Genomic DNA, 19,028 nt, shown 5'->3' with positions numbered 1-19,028 from the left:
TTTTCACTCTGGAGCTATCACCCCGTTCACTGATTGGTCTAGAAGTTGGGTAAACCACAGGGAGGGGAAAAAAATCCTTAAGGACATCACCGCGAGTATGATGGCCTCAACTCTTAACCGTTTAGGTTAGGTGATAGGTTATCACCAAAAACTGGAGTATGTATGAGCCTTTACCGTTAACACAATTGTTGCATTGGACGTGTATACACGTCTTATATCAAAACTGTGGGTTGCTAACGACGTGTACATGTGGTTTTTTTTTTCAGAGTAAAATCTGCCATATCTGCTGGCACTCTAGCGCATATATATTTTAAATATGCTGGCGGCATCCTTGGAGGTGTAATTCTTCTCTTGGATAGGAACACGCCGATATGCCAAAGGTGGTTTCAGGAATTTGCGGGGTGTGCTTCACTCACTGGTCATGTGACTGCAGTACAGAACAGTATCCACCTTACTTAGAATTCTACTTTTACTCTATTTGTTTATTTAGACGTGAAAGAATATATATTCAAATATTTGTGCCGCATTTTCACAAATTTTCAAAAATAGCAGACCTACAAGCTCGGTAGCGCGCCACCGAGTGGCGTGCTACGAGCTTGTAGATCTGCTATTTTTCAATAGCTAAAACATAACATAATGCTAACACCAAAAGGGGTTCCCGCCCAAAATGGGTTAATGTAATGTAAATATGCTGGATTTTAGCAAGGATGCAAATGTTTATCCACAGGCTCCACAAAAGCAGGCAACAACATAATACATTTGCAGAGATTATAAAATAGGGTGCATTTTGCATCCCAAAACGCAGTTTATAGTTAAGGGACGCAATAAAACAACGACCTCTGCATCCATGGGATGCACTACTGTACTGTTTTTTATTCTAGTTTTCTAGTCTAGTTTAATAATCATTTCTTCTTCTGTTTTCTACATGAATATAACCACATTATAACCATATAAAATGAAATGGGAGTTAAATGCTGCAATTTGCAAAATATGACTCCTAACGTCGTTGAAGTGGGACTCATAAAAGACCATCCCTGCATCCCGGGACTCATTACAATGAAAACCTATTTACATCACTGCATTTGGCAACGACCATTTGGCCAGACAAAATGGTCTGGTGCTTCTGGCCACAATGGAGACAAATGGGCCTGACGCCATTCCGCTGGTTCCGGAGGGCGAGGCATTTTGGTTTGAATTGCGTACCTCATTGAGAACTTGAATGTGGACACGGGGTCTGAGCGTTTAGCTCCGTCAATACACTGCTGGCTCTTGTCTCATAAATAAAACAAAACAAACAGCTACAAATCACCTACATCTGGCTTCAATCATTCTGTACTATTGCCATCCGTTTGCATTGCTACCGCTGAGCGTGCTTCAGCAGAGCAAAACGGAAAAGGTCTTGACAGATACAAGACAGATCTTGACGCGGACGTCACTGACGCCGGCGTCAATGACGTGCATCAAGTGAGGCCATTTTGTTCACCATAATTGCACCACAATAATTAATCTTTTAAACCACACACCAACAACACCAATGGAGAACACACACACAACCCCACACACACACACACACACACACACAATTCAGATGACACTTATAATCTACTTATACCACTTTATAATTATAACTCAAATACTCAATTCGTTATGACGATAATAACACATTATAGAGTAGGGATGTCTGATAGTATCGGCTGATATTAGCATAAAAATGTAATATCAGAATCCGGAAAATATTGGTATTGGTTTATGTTATTATTATTTAATTTATTTGTATTAATTTTTTGGGTGGGTCTAATGATAGTTACAGGAGTTTTTGCTGTAGTGTGTGTGTGATATGAAATGTGAGCTTACCATAATCACAATTATGCTTCTGCACTAAAATAGGCCTCCATCCCTCCATCTATTAGTGGGACTCATTCAAAGGACCACGAGTGAGTCCCGGGACTCACTTCATTGAAAACCTAACAACATCACGGTAAGGAAAAAAAATAGCCCTTTTATTTTATTAGATATGTGATGTTGTTTCCCGGCATTCCGGCAATATGTTGACCTTTGGTGAAAAAGCCTGCATACTGTATATCGGTTGATATCGGAAATTAACCCATTCTGGGCGGGAACCCCTTTTGGTGTTAGCATTATGTTATGCTTTAGCTATTGAAAAATAGCAGATCTACAAGCTCATAGCACGCCACCGAGTGGCGCGCTACGAGCTTGTAGGTCTGCTATTTTAGAAAAATCGAAGAACGACTGACATAGAAACATAGCTTTTTCAGAAAACTGTCAGGATGTAGAAGACATTTTTTGAATCTGATCTCAGGTCAAAATGGGTTAAGAGTTGGACAATATCGGAATATCGCATATCGGCAAAAAAGTCGATGTCGGCTTCCCTCCCTATTAGAAAGCATTTTATAAAGATTTGTGGTTAGAGTATAAAAAACAATGTTTTTATAAAGGTCAAGTATCATAATAGAGGGTATCTGCGCGTGACATCATCAAACCAGGAAGTTATGCAGGAACGCCTACAGAGTGGCAAAAAACTACTTTCTGGCCTTGACAGCCCATACGTCCACACAGAAAAGTCATATCTGATTGCATTAACCCATTTTGACCTGAGATCAGATTCAAAAAATTTCTTCTACATCCTGACAGTTTTCTGAAAAAGCTATGTTTTTATGTCAGTCGTTCTTCAATTTTTCAAAAATAGCAGACCTACAAGATCGTAGCGCGCCACTCGGTGGCGCGCTATGAGCTTGTAGATCTGCTATTTTTCAATAGCTAAAGCATAACATAATGCTAACACCAAAAGGGGTTCCCACCCAAAATGGGTTAAACAACATTAAACAATGTTAAACTCACTTTGCATGTTGCTTTGCCACTCGATGTGCCATTCACTTTAAGCATGCGCATACCCTCTATACTTTTATAATTATTGGTCATTCAAGGTTTTTGTTTTGGCCATAGTTTCATTATAATTCTCATACATTGTACATAGTTGTTGTAATACATTATACTTATTATATTATGTATTAAACGCGCTGCGATGCGTTGGGAGCTTGTAGATCGGCTATTTTCAGTAAGTGTAAAATTAGCCATTACGACGCATCAAGACCCGCCAAAATACATTTTAGTCGACTAAATCACCCGTAGATTTAGTAGACTAAAATTGTGTGATATTTAGTGTGACTAAAACCAAATGAGAACTATTCAAGAGACGACGACTAAAACTAAAATAGAATTTTTCTGCCAAAAACACTGGACACCCGTCTACAGTGCAATGACAATGAGGTAGCCTACTTTGCTCCGTTGCTAGACTCGCTACAATACCTTGACTCAGAAAACATCACTATAGCATTGTCATTGGCTAAAACAACGAAAACAACAAATAATGTCCATGATTCAGAGGGAATCGATGCCCGTCAGCAAGCCAGACAGCAGCAGCATGTGTTCTTTAATGCATTCCTCAAACCTCACACCAGACTCAATCTGTGTGTCCAAACCCTTTTAGTTTGGACAGTTTAACTACAATCTGGAACAGAAATGGAACAGTGGAACAACAAAAGGAACAAGAAAAAGTTGAAAATAGCAAATATACACGCTCACTCACAAGTTCACAACACAATGTGAGCTTGTAGATCGGCTATTTTTTAACACATTTAGGACTGAGGCAGATAAAAAAAAAAAAAAAAAAAAAGTTTCTAAATCCTAAAAGTTTTCTGAAAAACCTAGGTTTCTATGTCAGTGGTGCTCATTTGCTCAACATTTTTCATGTCAAGGACCCCCAGAATTATCTGTATTTGGCCGCGGATCCTCATCTGAAAATATGTTGTTCCAGGGACCCCCCCACCCAGAAGCAAAGTTTTGAGTTAAAAACGTTCGCTCTGAAAGAATATATTCAAAGATTTGCACCACCTTTTCACCATTTTTCAAAAATAGCAGATCTACAAGCTTGTAGCGTGGCACTCGATGACGCGCTATGAGCTTGTAGATCTGCTATTTTTCAATAGCTAAAGTATAACATAATGCTTAATACACCAAAAGGGGTTCCCGTCCTGAATGTGTTCAAATAATTTAAGAGTCGTTTTTTTTTTAATCGGGTGCTGGCGGTGCTGCACATCTTAACCCATTTTGGGTGGGAACCCCTTTTGGTGTTTTAAACATTATGTTATAATTTAGCTATTGAAAAATAGCAGATCTACAAGCTCATAGCCTTGTAGGTCTGCTATTTTTGAAAAATCGTAAAAATGTGGCGCAAATCTTTGAATATATATTCTTTCAAAGTGAATGTTTTTAAGTCAGGTCTAAGCCCTCAGCTTCTTCTACTTCAAGAATCAGAACATTTTGAGCATGTTGTTCCCATTTCTAGAAGCCATGAGAGCACGGCCTCGTCTTGACAGTCTGAGGCTACACAGAGAGAGAGAGGGCTCAGCCATGATGGGACTGGGAAGTGTGAAGCCACTGGGCAGCCTGTGGGACCGCCGCTGTGTGGTTTTTTGGGGGGGGGGGGGGGGGGGGGTGAATCACTAAGACTAGTCTGTCTGGCAGCCAGGAGGACGACAGGCTAGCAATAGCAGTAAACAACCCACAAATCCCCCTCCCCGCCGCCGCCCACCCCAACCAAACTACATCCGCTGAGCTAACTAATGGCACAGATGACTGGGCGGCCGACCATTAGAATGACTGGGGACTGTTTAGACGAGTCATGTCAGCGTGTTTAGGCCGCGTGTAAACGCTACGACGTGTCTGTGAATGTGCTTTGATCTCTGGGTCGCGTAATGTAGGTTTCAACTGAACACCGTCTTTAATGGCACAATACAGATGTGCATCAAGGCTTTCAAGCAGTCATTTATTAGCCTACAAAATGTGGTTTCTTTGATCCACCATGTAGCTCTGTAACATCTGTTGTATTGTACTCTTCAAATCTCAAGGAGATGCACAGATACGTGCATGTCTACCTGAAGACGTCCCCACAGTCTTGGGGAGTGTTGTATGCATGGGCACTTTCCCAGTCCGCCGCAGTGTGTCGATCCCCAATTCATTCATTAGTTCTTTATCCTCTTCGCTAATCCCTCCTTTCATGACGACCACCCCCCTCCGCTCCGACGTTGGAGCCATATGGAGTGTACTTTACTACTTCCGGGTGTGTCATGCGCTTGTGAGCAACGTTCATTTGTAATGAATAGGTATAGCATCTCTAGATATTAGAACTTCAAACACACACAATAACGTCGTGAAAATGGAATCATAGGGCTACATCTTACCTTATCCTACCTTATCGCTAATTTTACTATTTAAAAAAAAAAACCTTTTAAAATTGTTCAAATATCTACAGGCTCACAATGTTTCGATGTAGATCGGCTAGTTGAACTATTTTAAAATGTTTTTTAAAATAGTAAAAATTAGTTTAGGGATAAGGGAGGCGCAAGATGGAGCCCTGAGTCTCTTATAGGTAAACTCAGTTAAGTTAACCCCAGGTTTTGTCGTATATATATATACTCTAGTCTCATGTCTGCAGGTTAATTCTCTCATGACAAAATAAATGTCATGTTTTTGTTTAACCATCTAAATCCGATATACATAGTTGGCCGAGGTCCCCCAGGGCTCTATACCAGGTCTGCTATTTTTGTTGAGTGGTGCAACCACTCCTATAGACAGCTATGTGTGTCCCTGGCTGTTATCCCTGGCTGTGTCCCTGGGTCCGAGCACGGAAATAGCATATTTTCACCACTAAGCGTCACTGTTGTGCAGCCTAACACACCACCAAGTCTCACTGTTGTGCAGCCTAACACACAGACAGTCACACAGGCCAGGGAGGAGAGCTTGTACAGTACAGTACAGTACAGTACAAGTACAGTACAGCACCACTCACATAAAACCCTCAGCGCCATTGCCGTAGATTAATGGCAATTGCGCTTTTATACCGCTTTCGATTGATCAAGTCATAATGCTACTTACGTTAGCATCGGGTTGCTAGCTGTTGTCATAACACTGGGTCGCGCCATCTTGGATCGTTTTTGGTCAAAACAAGGTTTATTCCACGGCACAGAGCCGGCGATGTGAAGCCCTCCACTGCACTGGGTTAGCTCCGTCTGATACACGGGACCTAAACACGCATCGTCCAACTTCCTAGTTTATGATCAGTTCCGGAAGTCTGGAAATGTGGCTTTTCAAAATAAGAGCTCAACTGGGAAAAAATGCTGGCGTGAATAATATCACAATTTGTCAATACATGCTAGCACTGTAAGTGTTAAGTCAAGACGGGTCTGATTTTTTTCCCTTCACTACCAAGGGCTATATCTTGTGCCACCCTTTATTCGCCTTTTTTTTTCAATAGGCCTATCTCACACCATTTCCCCGCCCCCTTTTGGAGCTAATGGTGTTATTTTTTCTGCGGTCCATAGACTTCCATGTTAAAAGAGGTATTTTCACAAGCCACAAACTACCGTTTTGTAAAGGTAAGGTTTATTCTACTTATTTGAGTTGTTATACCATTGTGTTTTCTTCATATTATTATCGGTCTTTGACATTTTAACATTAGGAAATGTACTTCTCCAGAGAAAAAAAAAGTGTAAATGCCTAATGTTAAATGACACCACTAGCTACCGGAAGGGGGCGTGGAAAGGGGGCTGTGAGATAGGCCTATTAGACCGTCACTGGACAAAACCCAGCGCCCTGTTTTGAGACGCACCAATGGTGAAAGTAAACGTCAGCATTCTGTCTGCACTCAGGCATTGATAGGAAATACCCTGTGCCACGCCAAAGTCAACGCCGTGGCACAGGCCAAGCGTTAAGGCTCGACTGATCTGGCATCGTTGTTCAAACAGAGACAGGAGTCTGCAGGCTGAGGAAACACGTCTTCACAATGTTTCCTAACCCATTTTGACCCGAGATCCGATTCTAAAAATGTCTTCTACATCCTGACAGTTTTCTGAAAAAGCTATGTTTCCATGTCAGTCGTTCTTCGATTTTTTTGAGCTTGTAGATCTGCTATTTTTCAATAGCTAAAGCATAACATAATGCTAACACCAAAAGGGGTACCCGCCCAAAATGGGCTAATGGACGCAACAAAGAGGGGGAAAAAAAAGCATGACAAATAATACAGCACATGTCCCTCATTGTCATGTTATGGCCACCGTCTCCGTTTGAGCCAAAAAGACAAGAAAAGCAAAACCTGCAAATCCACACGCAGTGGGAGACCCGAATCATCTGAAGGTGTGCGTGTTAAATTGTGCTTCTGGGAACGAGGAATAGGGGGGGGGGGGGGGGGGGGGAATTGCATTGGTCAGAAGCCATCAGCTTCTGAGAAAAGCAGGTGCCAGTTGGAGACAGTCCCCCCCCTGCCTTTAGTGGAGATACGGTCCCAGAGGGTCCGTATCACTGCAGCGACGTCGCAACAGGACATCCATCATTGTTAGCCCGCCTCTCTCTGTGCTAAAAGAAATCCAATCTAGTGCGGGAGGGAGGGAGGGAGGGAGGGAGAAAAGAGACACATTCCTGCGGGTTCCTGGTGCATTCCCCACTACAACGGGCCAAAGTGAAACCACACAATAGCCAGCTATAATGTCTGCGAGGGGGCAGACATATTTGAAACATATCGGGAGTGTTAGTGGCACTACAATGACTTCATGCTTGAATTTACGACTACTCTGTGTGTATGTGTGTGCATGCGTGCGCTGTGTGTGTGTGTGCGTGCGCATGCGTGTGTGCGGCGGAAATGACAAAGGACTTGAATATTTCAAGGATTTGCCAAAGCCCGAGATCCATTGACACAGCCATGTGCTGCAGGGTTGTACAAAGTGATAAGCACAGACACATGCATGAAAGAGAGTTTTTTGCACAAGATGTACTCGCACTGACAGAAACATTGCTAGAAAACATAGTAGAAAAAGTGCTCCTCGGAGCACAGGTCTCCGCCAAACATATTCTCTGCCACGCTGTCGCCTTGCGGAGACAACAAAACGCAACACGCACAGAACTAACACCTGGAACGGAATAAGAAATGACCCACATACAAATACAACCAACTCAGTATAGTCCTAGTTTGGTCAGTAACGATACATTACAGTATACATGTTTAGAAACAATGATAGAGGGTGCATCACCTTGTTTACAGATGTGCACTTACGTCTGTTAACCACTTAACTATAGAAGTAGAGAAAAAAGGATCCCGCACACTGTCTTCACTTACAGAATTAGATTTATTGAGCAGCGCTTCGGTCGTTCAGGCCTTCATCAGGCATAAAGAAGAACTGACAAACAGTCAGTATACAGTAAGTACAACTCTGGGATCCACTTAACTATACAATAATGTAAATTCATTCCAAAATAGCCAATCTAAAAGATCACAACACTCGAGGTTGAGAATTTCCCACACACAAAAACAAAAAAGGTATTTTCCTGATTTGAAATGCTGCATTACGCTAAACTTTTTCTACCCGACTGTTCTAGCTGTGCCATTTATTTGCCTTTAACCTCTTAGTTACTAAAAACTCAAATATTTTGTGAAAGCACCTTGTGTCATCCCCAGAATATGGATATATAATAAGCCTGCAAGGTACTCAAGGCTAGGTCAAGGCTAGTGCTAGTGCAAATTTAATGCTACAGGCTAAGGTGAGTCTTCAGATTGGATGCGAGTCTGCCGTTCTAACTACAATGGAGTTCGTTCCACAGTTTGGGAGCCAGAAGGGAGAAGATTAGCTGATCTGAGTGAGCTTTATGTAGGAGGGGTTGTAGCATTGGATCAGGCTTTGGAGATATGGGGGTGCCAAACCTTTGGTTGCTTTGTAGGCCAACATCAGTGTTTTGTACTGTGCGGTCAGTTACGGGAGCCAACGGAGGGAGAGGAGAAGGCGTGATTTTGAAGAAGATTTCTGAATCATTTGGAGGGGCTTAAGTGCACATGCCAGACCAATAGAGCGTCGCAGTCCCGCCCCCTCGAGAGACCCGGAAAAGAAATCCCCGTTCATTTTCCTCATAGACTTTTCAGAAAGTATTTAATTAAAGACGTTTACGCCGCGGACAAAGCCAACTCTTGTCGTGACAAATCATGACAACAAACACAAAACTAATTAGAAAGAAGAAGAAAACGGCAGGTTACAACACTTTTTTTTTTTGTTTTTCTTCTTTGTAATTATTAGTTTGGTCCAAAATATTGTGTTTGTTGTCATAATTTGTCACGACAAGAGTTGGCTTTGTACAACACTTATAAGGTCTTTAAATAAACACGTTTTGAAATGTCTATGGGAAAAATGCATTGGGAACTATTTCCTGGGCCTGGCGTCGTCATGAAAGGGGGCGGGACTGCGACGCTCTATAAGGAGCGAGCTACAGTAGTCTGGAAGGGGAAGGGTTTGAATGTTACAGACTGAGCAGTGGTTCTCAAAGTGGGGTTCATGGACCACCAGGGGTCCTTGGGAGAGTTCCAGGGGGTCCCCACTCCCCAGCTAAATGATAGCTAGTTAGGAACCAAAATGGACCCCGATTGGTGTGTAACATTTGAGAGTGTACATGTATACTCTGAGTTAAGTTAACATTGATTTTACAATATAAATTGGGGTCCTAGAGATAGAAATGACCACTGCTAAAGACTCGAGCCATAACAATCTTCTCTTATGGGGGGGTCCCTGGTATATCTCTTCAAATGGGGGTCCGCGGGCTAATAAATGTCGATGTGGGGGTCCTTGACAAGAAACGGTTTGGAAACCACTGTTATGGCGGGAACCCCTTTGTGTTTTAAGCATATTATATATTATACTTTAGCTATTCAAAAATAGCAGATCTATAAGCTCATAAACTATGCTATGAACTTGTAGGTCTGCTATTTTTGAAAAATCGTGAAATATATATTCTTTGAATATATATTCTTTCAGAGTTTCAGTTTTTAACTCAAATCTTTGCTTCTGGGGAGGTCCCTGGAACAACATATTTTCAGATGGGGGTCGGCGGCATATTACATATAATTGTTGGGGTCCTTGACAGGAAATATTGAGAACCACTGATACAGAAACGCGAGGTTTCTCATTTTAAAAAGACATTTTTTTTTAAATTTCGACGTCAGGCCTTATTATGTAATTGGACTACGAATTTATCTTGAAGATAAAAACTAGGGATGTCCCGATACCACAATTTCTGTCTTAGCCGATATCGATACTGAATACCGATACCAGAGAATAATATTTATAATAATACAAAATATATACAGTATATATCTTTTTTGTTTTAGTCCACCGATCGGTAATAGTGTTTATAGATATCTAGCTAATAGCTAGGGATGTCCCGATACACTTTCTGCGTTAGCCGATACCAGTGTCGTGATCTCATGTTGTGTTTATATATATATATATATATATATATATATATATATATATATATATATATATATCTCGTGTTGTGTTATTAGCAGACTCTTCACTCAAATGTGCACTTGCAGTTTGGGCAACTCGAAAGCAAACTCCACATGCCCCAACACTTTTATATAGCGGCCATAGTGTCAACCCCCTATTACCCCCGTGTCAGATCGCTGGTTAGACTGGCATATTCACCGATACCGATATGACCTGATACAGTATCGGGACATCTCAAAATAAAAACCCTGCAAGAGAGAGTGGCAGTTTAAACACGAGATAAACTAAGTCTATTATTAGTTACGGAGGAGCGCTCTCACATCTAGTTGGAACATCTTGATGGCCGAGTACAACATTTCACACACAGATGCCTTTTAATATTATGTTTGTCCATCTTGAAAGCAACGTCAGAGCAAAGAGAAATGCATAAAAGGCAAAGAGCTGCAACAACGCCGCCCTCACCTATCTGATTGTACATCTTGAAGGCGATGTCAAACTGCAGGATGACGAGCATGAACTGGAACCAGGGGCTCATCTCCTTATTGGGCAGAGGGATGTGGACCGCAAACACGATGTTGTTGGCCTCGATCTTCTTGGCCATGGCCTCGTCGAAGGTTCGGATCTTGTCGCACTGGTTGGGGCCCCACGGCATGAACCATTTGGTGCTCTGGTGATGCTTCACCGTGTCCACGCACTTGGTGGCCAGATAGTGGACCGCCGTGGTGGGGCTGGGAGCTGGTACGGAGGAGAGAGAGAGAACAAAAAGCAAGAGGGATGGAACAGAGATTAAAATAGGGTGCATTTTGCATCCCAAAACGCAGTTTATTGTTAACCCATTTTGGGCGGGAACTCCTTTTGGTGTTTAAACTTTTAAGCATTACGTTATACTTTAACTATTGAAAAATAGCAGATCTACAAGCTCGAGCTTGTACGTCTGCTATTTTTGAAAAATCGTGGAGCAAATCTTTGAATATATATTCTTTCCAAGTGTGTGCCGTGATTATTTTTCCACCCTAAAACATGATCATCAGGTCTTATTGTTATATAAGGAGGTATAATTTTTTTCAAAACATTTGAACAACAAATTTAGAGATGGGGGTCGGCGCCGGCGGCCAATTACATATATTTTTGGGGGTCCTTGAGAAAAATGTTTGAGAATGACACATGGGACATTGTTATAAAACAACGACCTCTGCATCCACGGGATGCACTACTGTACTGTTTTTTTATTCTAGTTTATTTTGCTAGCTTTAGTTATAATAATCATTTCTTCTTCTGTTTTCTACATGAATATAACCACATTATAACCATATCAAATTAAATGAGTTAAATGCTGCAATTTGTAAAAATGGCAAAATATGACTCGTCGTTGAAGTGGGGCTCATACAATGTCCCTGGGACTCATCTAAAAGACCATCCCTGCATCCCGGGACTCATTACATTGAAAACCAATTTAAATTGATGGAAGGAGAAATAGTCAAACTTGTTGTATTTTGATGTTGGCAGCGGCAGCTGCCTGCATGTCAAATAAATATCCTGTGAGAAGAAATAATCCATAATTTGGGGTCCTTGTTGTTTTCTATTCAAACACAAGATTTCTGGGAAATAAAAAGAAATGTAATGATTTATGAGCTAGTGTTTTCCCCAAATATCAGCAGCAAATAACTACCGTTTTCTTTTTCCTCAACAGAATCCAGTGATTACTGTCACGGAGAGACTGTTGCTTTGAAGTCATCCGAGGGAATTTCCAGCATCCATCACAATCGCAGAGATTTATGATTTATGAGATTGGTGTCGGTTATTCTCTAGTCCAGGGGTTCTCAACCCGTGGGTCGCGACCCCTCGGGGTGGGGGGGGGGGGGGGGGTCGCCAAATTATTTTAGGGGGTCCCCAAATTATTTTCAAAAAAAAAAAAAGTTAAATTTTATTTTCACGATTTTTCAAAAATAGCAGACCTACAAGCTCGTAGCGCGCCACTCGGTGGCGCGCTATGAGCTTGTAGATCTGCTATTTTTCAATAGCTAAATTATAACAATGCTTAAAACACCAAAAGGGGTTCCCGCCCAAAATGGTTTAAGGTTATTGTAGCAGTCAATTTATATTGGGGGTCGGGAGGGGGCGGGGCGGGGGTCCCGAGACATTGCCAAAGCATTTCCGGGGGTCCCCGGCCAAAAACGTTGAGAACCCCTGCTCTAGTCCTAGGATATCTATGGTGCTTGTTGGGAGACAATCATTATCATGTAAACAGAATTGCTTAGAAGGCCCTGAGGTAAAGATCATGTGAACAGGAACACGGAGGGGATTGAATGTCTTATTAAGAATTACAATTTACAATTTACAATTTAGGCATCCAGAGCGACTTACAATAAGCAAGAACAAAAAGCATGGGAATACATCACATATGTAAAAAAGCATTTATCGCAGACACAGACCAACACAGACCTGACACGGTAGGGCAAACCATACCGAAATAGAACTGGCAATTTTTTTAGCTTGTTAAGCAAGCCTCTTAACCCATTTAGGCCTATAGGCTCGATTCTACAAATGCCTTCTAAATCCTGACAGTTTTCTGAAAAACCCATGTTCCTATGTCAGTCGTTCTCAAACATTTTCATGTCGAGGACCCCCAAAGATTATGAATTTGGCCTCCGACCCTAATCTGAAAATATGTTGTTCCAGGGACCCTCCAGAAGCAAAGATTTGAGTTAAAAATGTTCGCTCTGAAAGAATAACAGTATATTCCAAATTTGTACAACATTCTCGCGATTTTTCAAAAATAGCAGACCTACAAGCTCGTAGCGTGGCACTCGGTGCCGCACTATGAGCTTGTAGATCTGCCATTTTTCAATAGCTAAAGTATAACAATGCGTAAAACACCAAAAGGGGTTCCCTCCCAGAATGAGTTAAAACACTACACTGCATCTTGGCAATCACCATGGCTTCTAATCTACGCAATAAAATCCTCAGTGTTCATTTAACACTTTGACTCCTGAACACGAGTTACACAAGTTAATTGACTGTAGAACACTTTCCCTCCCGTTCGCGAGTTACACAAGTTATGTTCATTGTTTAATCCACGTTTTTAATACGTTTTAAGTCATACAGGGTTTCCACAGGACAGAGTGGGAATCGCAATAAGTTCTGTCGTTCTGGCGTGCAAAGGATTGTAGGAAATTGAGTCCCAATGCGTTACAATGGCGGCAGTGGTGCAGGTGTTGTTGTGATTCTTTAACACTACGACAAGCGATTACACCGTTTGAAAGTGGATTTTCATGACAAGCAACTATCAAGTCGGCACAGTGGCTCTTCAAAAGGTTAGTGAAAACACGGCAGGGAGATCTGGAACACGATTGTTTAATCACGGCATTAAAATTGTAAAATGGTCCGGGAACATTTTTACAGAGTGAAAATTAACTATGATATTACTGTACCTAACGGTACACAACCTGTAGCATACATTTTAAATCAAACCATTGCATGATGCAACAGAACAGCAAACAGAAATTAACCGGAAACAAAAAGTCCATCCACCTCCATTTGTTGCTTTTATTTGTGATTATTTTCCCAGATTTGGTTTTTAATCAAAACAAGCTTTATTCACGGCCGATAACTAAAGCATTGCTGATCACGGTTAAGAAAAAAATAATAATAATAACATCCTATATAAGGCAAAAAAGTCCAAATTTCATCATTCTTTAAGTAACATGTGACATATGAAACTAGGGTGTTTGCATGATTCTGAATCCATTCCAAGCATTAGTTTTGCACAAAAAACACTCCTTGGGAGGAAAACGGCCACACAAACGTGATGAGGTCAGCCCATTTGGTCAAGTGGATATGGCCTAATTTAGCCCAAGGAGTGTTTTTTGTGCTTGGAATGGATTCAGAATCATGCAATCACCCTAGTTTCATATGTCACATGTTACTTAAAGAATGATGAAATTTGGACTTTTTTGCCTTATATAGGATGTTATGGGCATATTATGCATATTATGCTAATAACTAACTTTCCCACGGGAGTTGAATTTCAAACTTTTAGTACATGTTATTAGACACCTTTAGAAACACATTGGTGAAGAAATTTCTTGGTAATGATTTAGTTCCCAGATTTGTCAAATACCTGATAAAATGCCCTTACTAACAATATACATTTCCACAAAGATTGTGGAAAATAATCTAATAATCTAAATAATGATTTAGTCTGGCATTGAATGAGTTTTAAGGCCTTAACACTTTAATCGCTCAGGGTTATTTAATCCATTACAATATAGCGCCCATTCGATTTATGAACACGGACCCCTTGTAGTACGTTGTTTTTGTTCTGTGATGTGTACTGTAAAAAATAAAATAAAAACGAAGAAAATGGGTGACATTATGTGCCGGGCACATATGCTATTTATTTGTCCCCAATTAAAATAAAAAACTGATTTAACTAGAAAAGATCCCCGCCAGGCTGACACATTTCGGGTGCCAGATCTTCCTTGGGCTACTGGTGGGATTGTGCATGCAAAGTTTCAAGCCAAGGGGAGGGGAGGCGAGGAGGGGGACAGGTGCTCCGAACGGCGAACCAAGAGCATCCACCGCCTGTTTAACCGGCCCATCTAGACCAGAAAGAAATCACATCTAAACGGAATGAAATATGATCACATGGTAACCGGAAGCCTCACCCCAAAACACACTCCAACCCCACATTTTTTTCAGACCACAACCTTGTAAAACTCCAACATCTTCAGTGGACCATCAATTATCATCAGTGTGTGTGTGTGTGTGTGTGTGTGTGTGTGTGTGTGTGTGTGTGTGTGTGTGTGTGTGTGTGTGTGTGTGTTCCATTATAGGCAGTCGACCTATTTGGAGGAGTGTTGGTAATATGACAGACTGAAGTGACCAATGTTGGCTGTGAATAAGTTCATGTGCATGTGTTGTCTGTACATTTAGGGCTTGTTTGGACTCGATCACTGAGACACATGATGTCTGTCTGTGTGTGCGCGTGCGTGCGCGTGTACACAATACTACTGGACCATCAAGATTATACTTTCTAGATGATCTCAGGCTTATTTTTGAAAACTCATTGTACTCAATCATTGCCTTTGCCATTTCATGTTACAGATGATCACTGTGCTTGCGACAGCGTTTAGAATAACCTAACCCTCCTAAACGTCAGCTACTATGCTCAGCAAATTGCCGATGAAGAATGACTAGCCTTGGGTGATGTCATTCATGACTTTCTCCAAGATGAAGAAATCAAATGTCAAAGTGAGAAACGACAGTCACTGCAGTCTGCCGCTGAGCCAACTGATGCCACTCTCCACTGGCAGATGGAATGCACAATGCACTCCACAATACACGACTCCACCATCACACATTAGACTGACATTCTAATCGAAAGCTGCATAAAACATGCTACTTCTCGGGTCGGGTGCATGGCGGCTCGGCCAGTTACTAGTGCACACACAGACCATATTCTCGTGAGCACGAGAACCCGGGTTCGAATCCAATCGAATTTGAAGTCGGTGGGGCGAATGGTTCTCGAGTTACGTGGATTACAGACGTGCACACGTACGTATGGAGTTCTCTGTCAGGCATGCCCAAATATGGAGTGTTGTGATGTCAGAACAGGCCAGCTCCATATTTGGAGCCTGGGTAAGGGGCCCTGTCCAGAGCCCGGGCAGAGGCCTTTTGCGGCGGTTCTGGACAACCGTGCAACCGACCGACTCGACACCGGGCACTGTACTCCCGGTGGGGGTGTGGAACGCGTGTGTCCAATTTGGAGTCGGCGGAGTAAACGGTTGTCTACGAATATACGTGTAGATAGCACCAGTAGGTACCATTAGCCTAGCTACGTTTATAAACGTAGATGGCACAGAAAAAGTTAAGTGTGTGTCCCCTTTTGTGCCCATATGATATAATATTGTACTTTACTGTCAGTTTGCACTGAAATTTGTCTTGCGACCCAGCGGCCTTGTATGCAGCACATATATACACACGTACATTTGACATAACACAGGACAAAAAAGAAAATTACATACGTACATAGAAACATAAGGGCAGAGAGCAATGTCCACAGCTCAGTCTAGTCCTGGCCAAAATCCTGCTTAAGCCTCAAAGTCAACTGATACCTCTTCAAAGTTCAGTCTGACCTTATTGTATGCTGGGACACCATATCTCCTTCCTGAAGGCAGCAACCTATACTCTCCATACAAAACATGGCTAGTATTAGAGGTGATATTCCTTGCTAACCTTAGGATGCTGTTATCATACATGGATGTATATATAGAGCCTCTGAAGTGGTTGTCCAACAATCTTTGAACAGATGTTTAGTTGTTGCAGCAGTTGTGACTTTAAGGCTACAGACAAACATCCATACCAGGTGGTGCTACAGTACTGAAGAACACTCATAATAACAGAAGTGAAAAACAAAAGAAGAATCTGTCTACTACTGCAGGGGTTCTCAACCCGTGGGTCGCGACCCCTCGGGGGGTCGCCAAATTATTTTGGGGGGTCCCCAAATAAATTTCATTTTTTTCCTTTTTTTTAATGCAACTGAATAGCTGGAAAATGGAAATGAAGAGTTTATAGTACACACATGCATACACCTTCCCTAATGATTATATCTGGTTTCAGTATTTATTTATGGTGTATTGTCTCTATTATTAAGGTTATTGTAGCAGTCAATTTATATTGAGGGTCGGGAGGGGGCGGGGCGGGGGTCCCGAGACGTTGCCAAAGCATTTTCGGGGGTCCCCGGCCAAAAACGTTGAGAACCCCTGTACTACTGTAGCACCAAAGGATCTTAAACGGCGAAGGAAATAGATTATTTGTTTTCTTACACACAGATTCTTTCCACAACAGGAGATTTCTACTCCTAGGTATTTATATGAACATACCTGGTTAATCTGTTCACTATGAATAGTAATCTATGTGGGCGAACGGTTCTCACGACACACACACACACACACACACACACACACACACACACACACACACACACACACACACACACACACACACACACACACACACACACACACACACACACACACACACACACACACACACACACACACACACACACACACACACACACACACACACACACACACACACACACACACACACACACACACACACACACACACACACACAGCAATATCTAATATCATGATCATGGCATCTACGACAGGAATTACAGGCTGGAAATTGTGCAGCAGAGACCTATGTTCATGTTTACACAGCGATATGAGCAGACACTTATCTTTACAGCATCTCTCCTGTAATAAACCTTAGCAGATGTTTTATAGATCAGCGAATATCTGCAAGGATGATCGCTGTGAACACTGATTACTGTATTTTAAAGACTTCGGGCTCCATCTTGTGCCACCCCCCCTTACCCCTAAACTTCAGAGATTCAAATAGGGTGCATTTTGCATCCCAAAACGCAGTTTATAGTTAAGGGACGCAATAAAACAACGACCTCTGCATCCTCGGGATGCACTAGTACTACTGTACTATTTTTTTATTCTAGTTTATTTTGCTAGCTTTAGTTATAATTATCATTTCTTCTTCTGTTTTATATGGTTTTCCAACCATATGAAATGGGAGTCAAATGCTGCAATTTGTAAAAATGGCAAAATATGACTCCTGAGTCCTAACGTTGTTGAAATGGGACTCAAAAAATGTCCCTGGGACTCATCAAAAAGACCACCCCTGCATCCCGGGACTCATTACATTGAATACCTATTTACATCACTGAAACTTATGTCATTTTTTACTATTTTAAAACATTTAAAAATAGTTCAACTAGCCAATCTACATCGACACGTTGTTAGCTTGTAGATCGGCTATTTGTACTATTTTAAAATGTTTTAAAATAGTAAAAAATGGCAAATAAGTTTAGGGATAAGGGGTAAGGGCTGGCGCAAGATCTAGGGCTTCATGGGCAAGTCAGTGAAGCACTGCATCCAGTGTTGTTTTCGTCGACTAAAACTAAGACGGAAAATGTTCGTCGACTACCTTTTTTCACTGACAAAAACTAAATGGAAACTAAATGAAAACTATGATATGATGACTAAAACTAAGACTAAATATACTGACAATTTCGTCGACAAATAAACACTAGACTAAAATGTTAGGAAGGGACTAGTGGACACTATAAGTCATTTTACACTTGGTTGCATGCTGAAAATAGCAGATCTACAAGTTGTGAGCTTGTAGATCTGCTATTTTCAGCAAGTGTAAAAACAGTCATTACGACAGCATCAAGGCAAACTAAAATACATTTTAGTCGACTAAATTAACTGTAGATTTAGTCGACTAAAATCTTATGATATTTAGTCGACTAAAACTAGACTAACACTAAAACATTCCAGGTGACTAAAATGTGACTAAAACTAAGTGAAAACTATTCAAGAGACTAGGAGTCAAACTAAAATGGAAATTCTCTGCCAAAAACAACACTGACTGCATCTTTACTCAGATCCAGCAAAAATGACGTATCAAGAAAGAGATCATGGATTCTGCCTTGAATTTCAGAGCTGATGTGTGGCAGCATTTCAAGTTGTACTGGTCAGCTTGATATATTTAGAACCTGACTGTGTGTGTGTGCATGTGCACAATGTTCTTGGGATTTTGAGCATGATGGAGGCTACAGGTGCAAAGCACAAAGTCCCATCCATCTCTCTCTCTTTT

General features: G+C 41.5%; 1 protein-coding gene across 2 annotated transcripts in view; it reads right to left on the bottom strand.

Annotated features, from left to right (window-relative positions):
• wls (Wnt ligand secretion mediator) overlaps positions 1-19,028 on the bottom strand; it is a 54,120-nt gene that overhangs the window by 31,703 nt on the left and 3,389 nt on the right. For both annotated transcript variants that reach the window (XM_079529375.1, XM_079529376.1), the window contains exon 2: positions 10,806-11,078. In XM_079529375.1, coding sequence (XP_079385501.1) covers positions 10,806-11,078 — 273 coding nt within the window. The remainder of the gene's footprint in view (positions 1-10,805; positions 11,079-19,028) is intronic.

Source organism: Electrona antarctica (genome assembly GCF_951216825.1).
Source record: "Electrona antarctica genome assembly, chromosome: 19".
In the NCBI taxonomy this organism is placed as follows: domain Eukaryota; kingdom Metazoa; phylum Chordata; class Actinopteri; order Myctophiformes; family Myctophidae; genus Electrona; species Electrona antarctica.
Note: the sequence above shows the minus strand (reverse complement) of the source record. Positions and strands in the feature narration are given on the sequence as shown.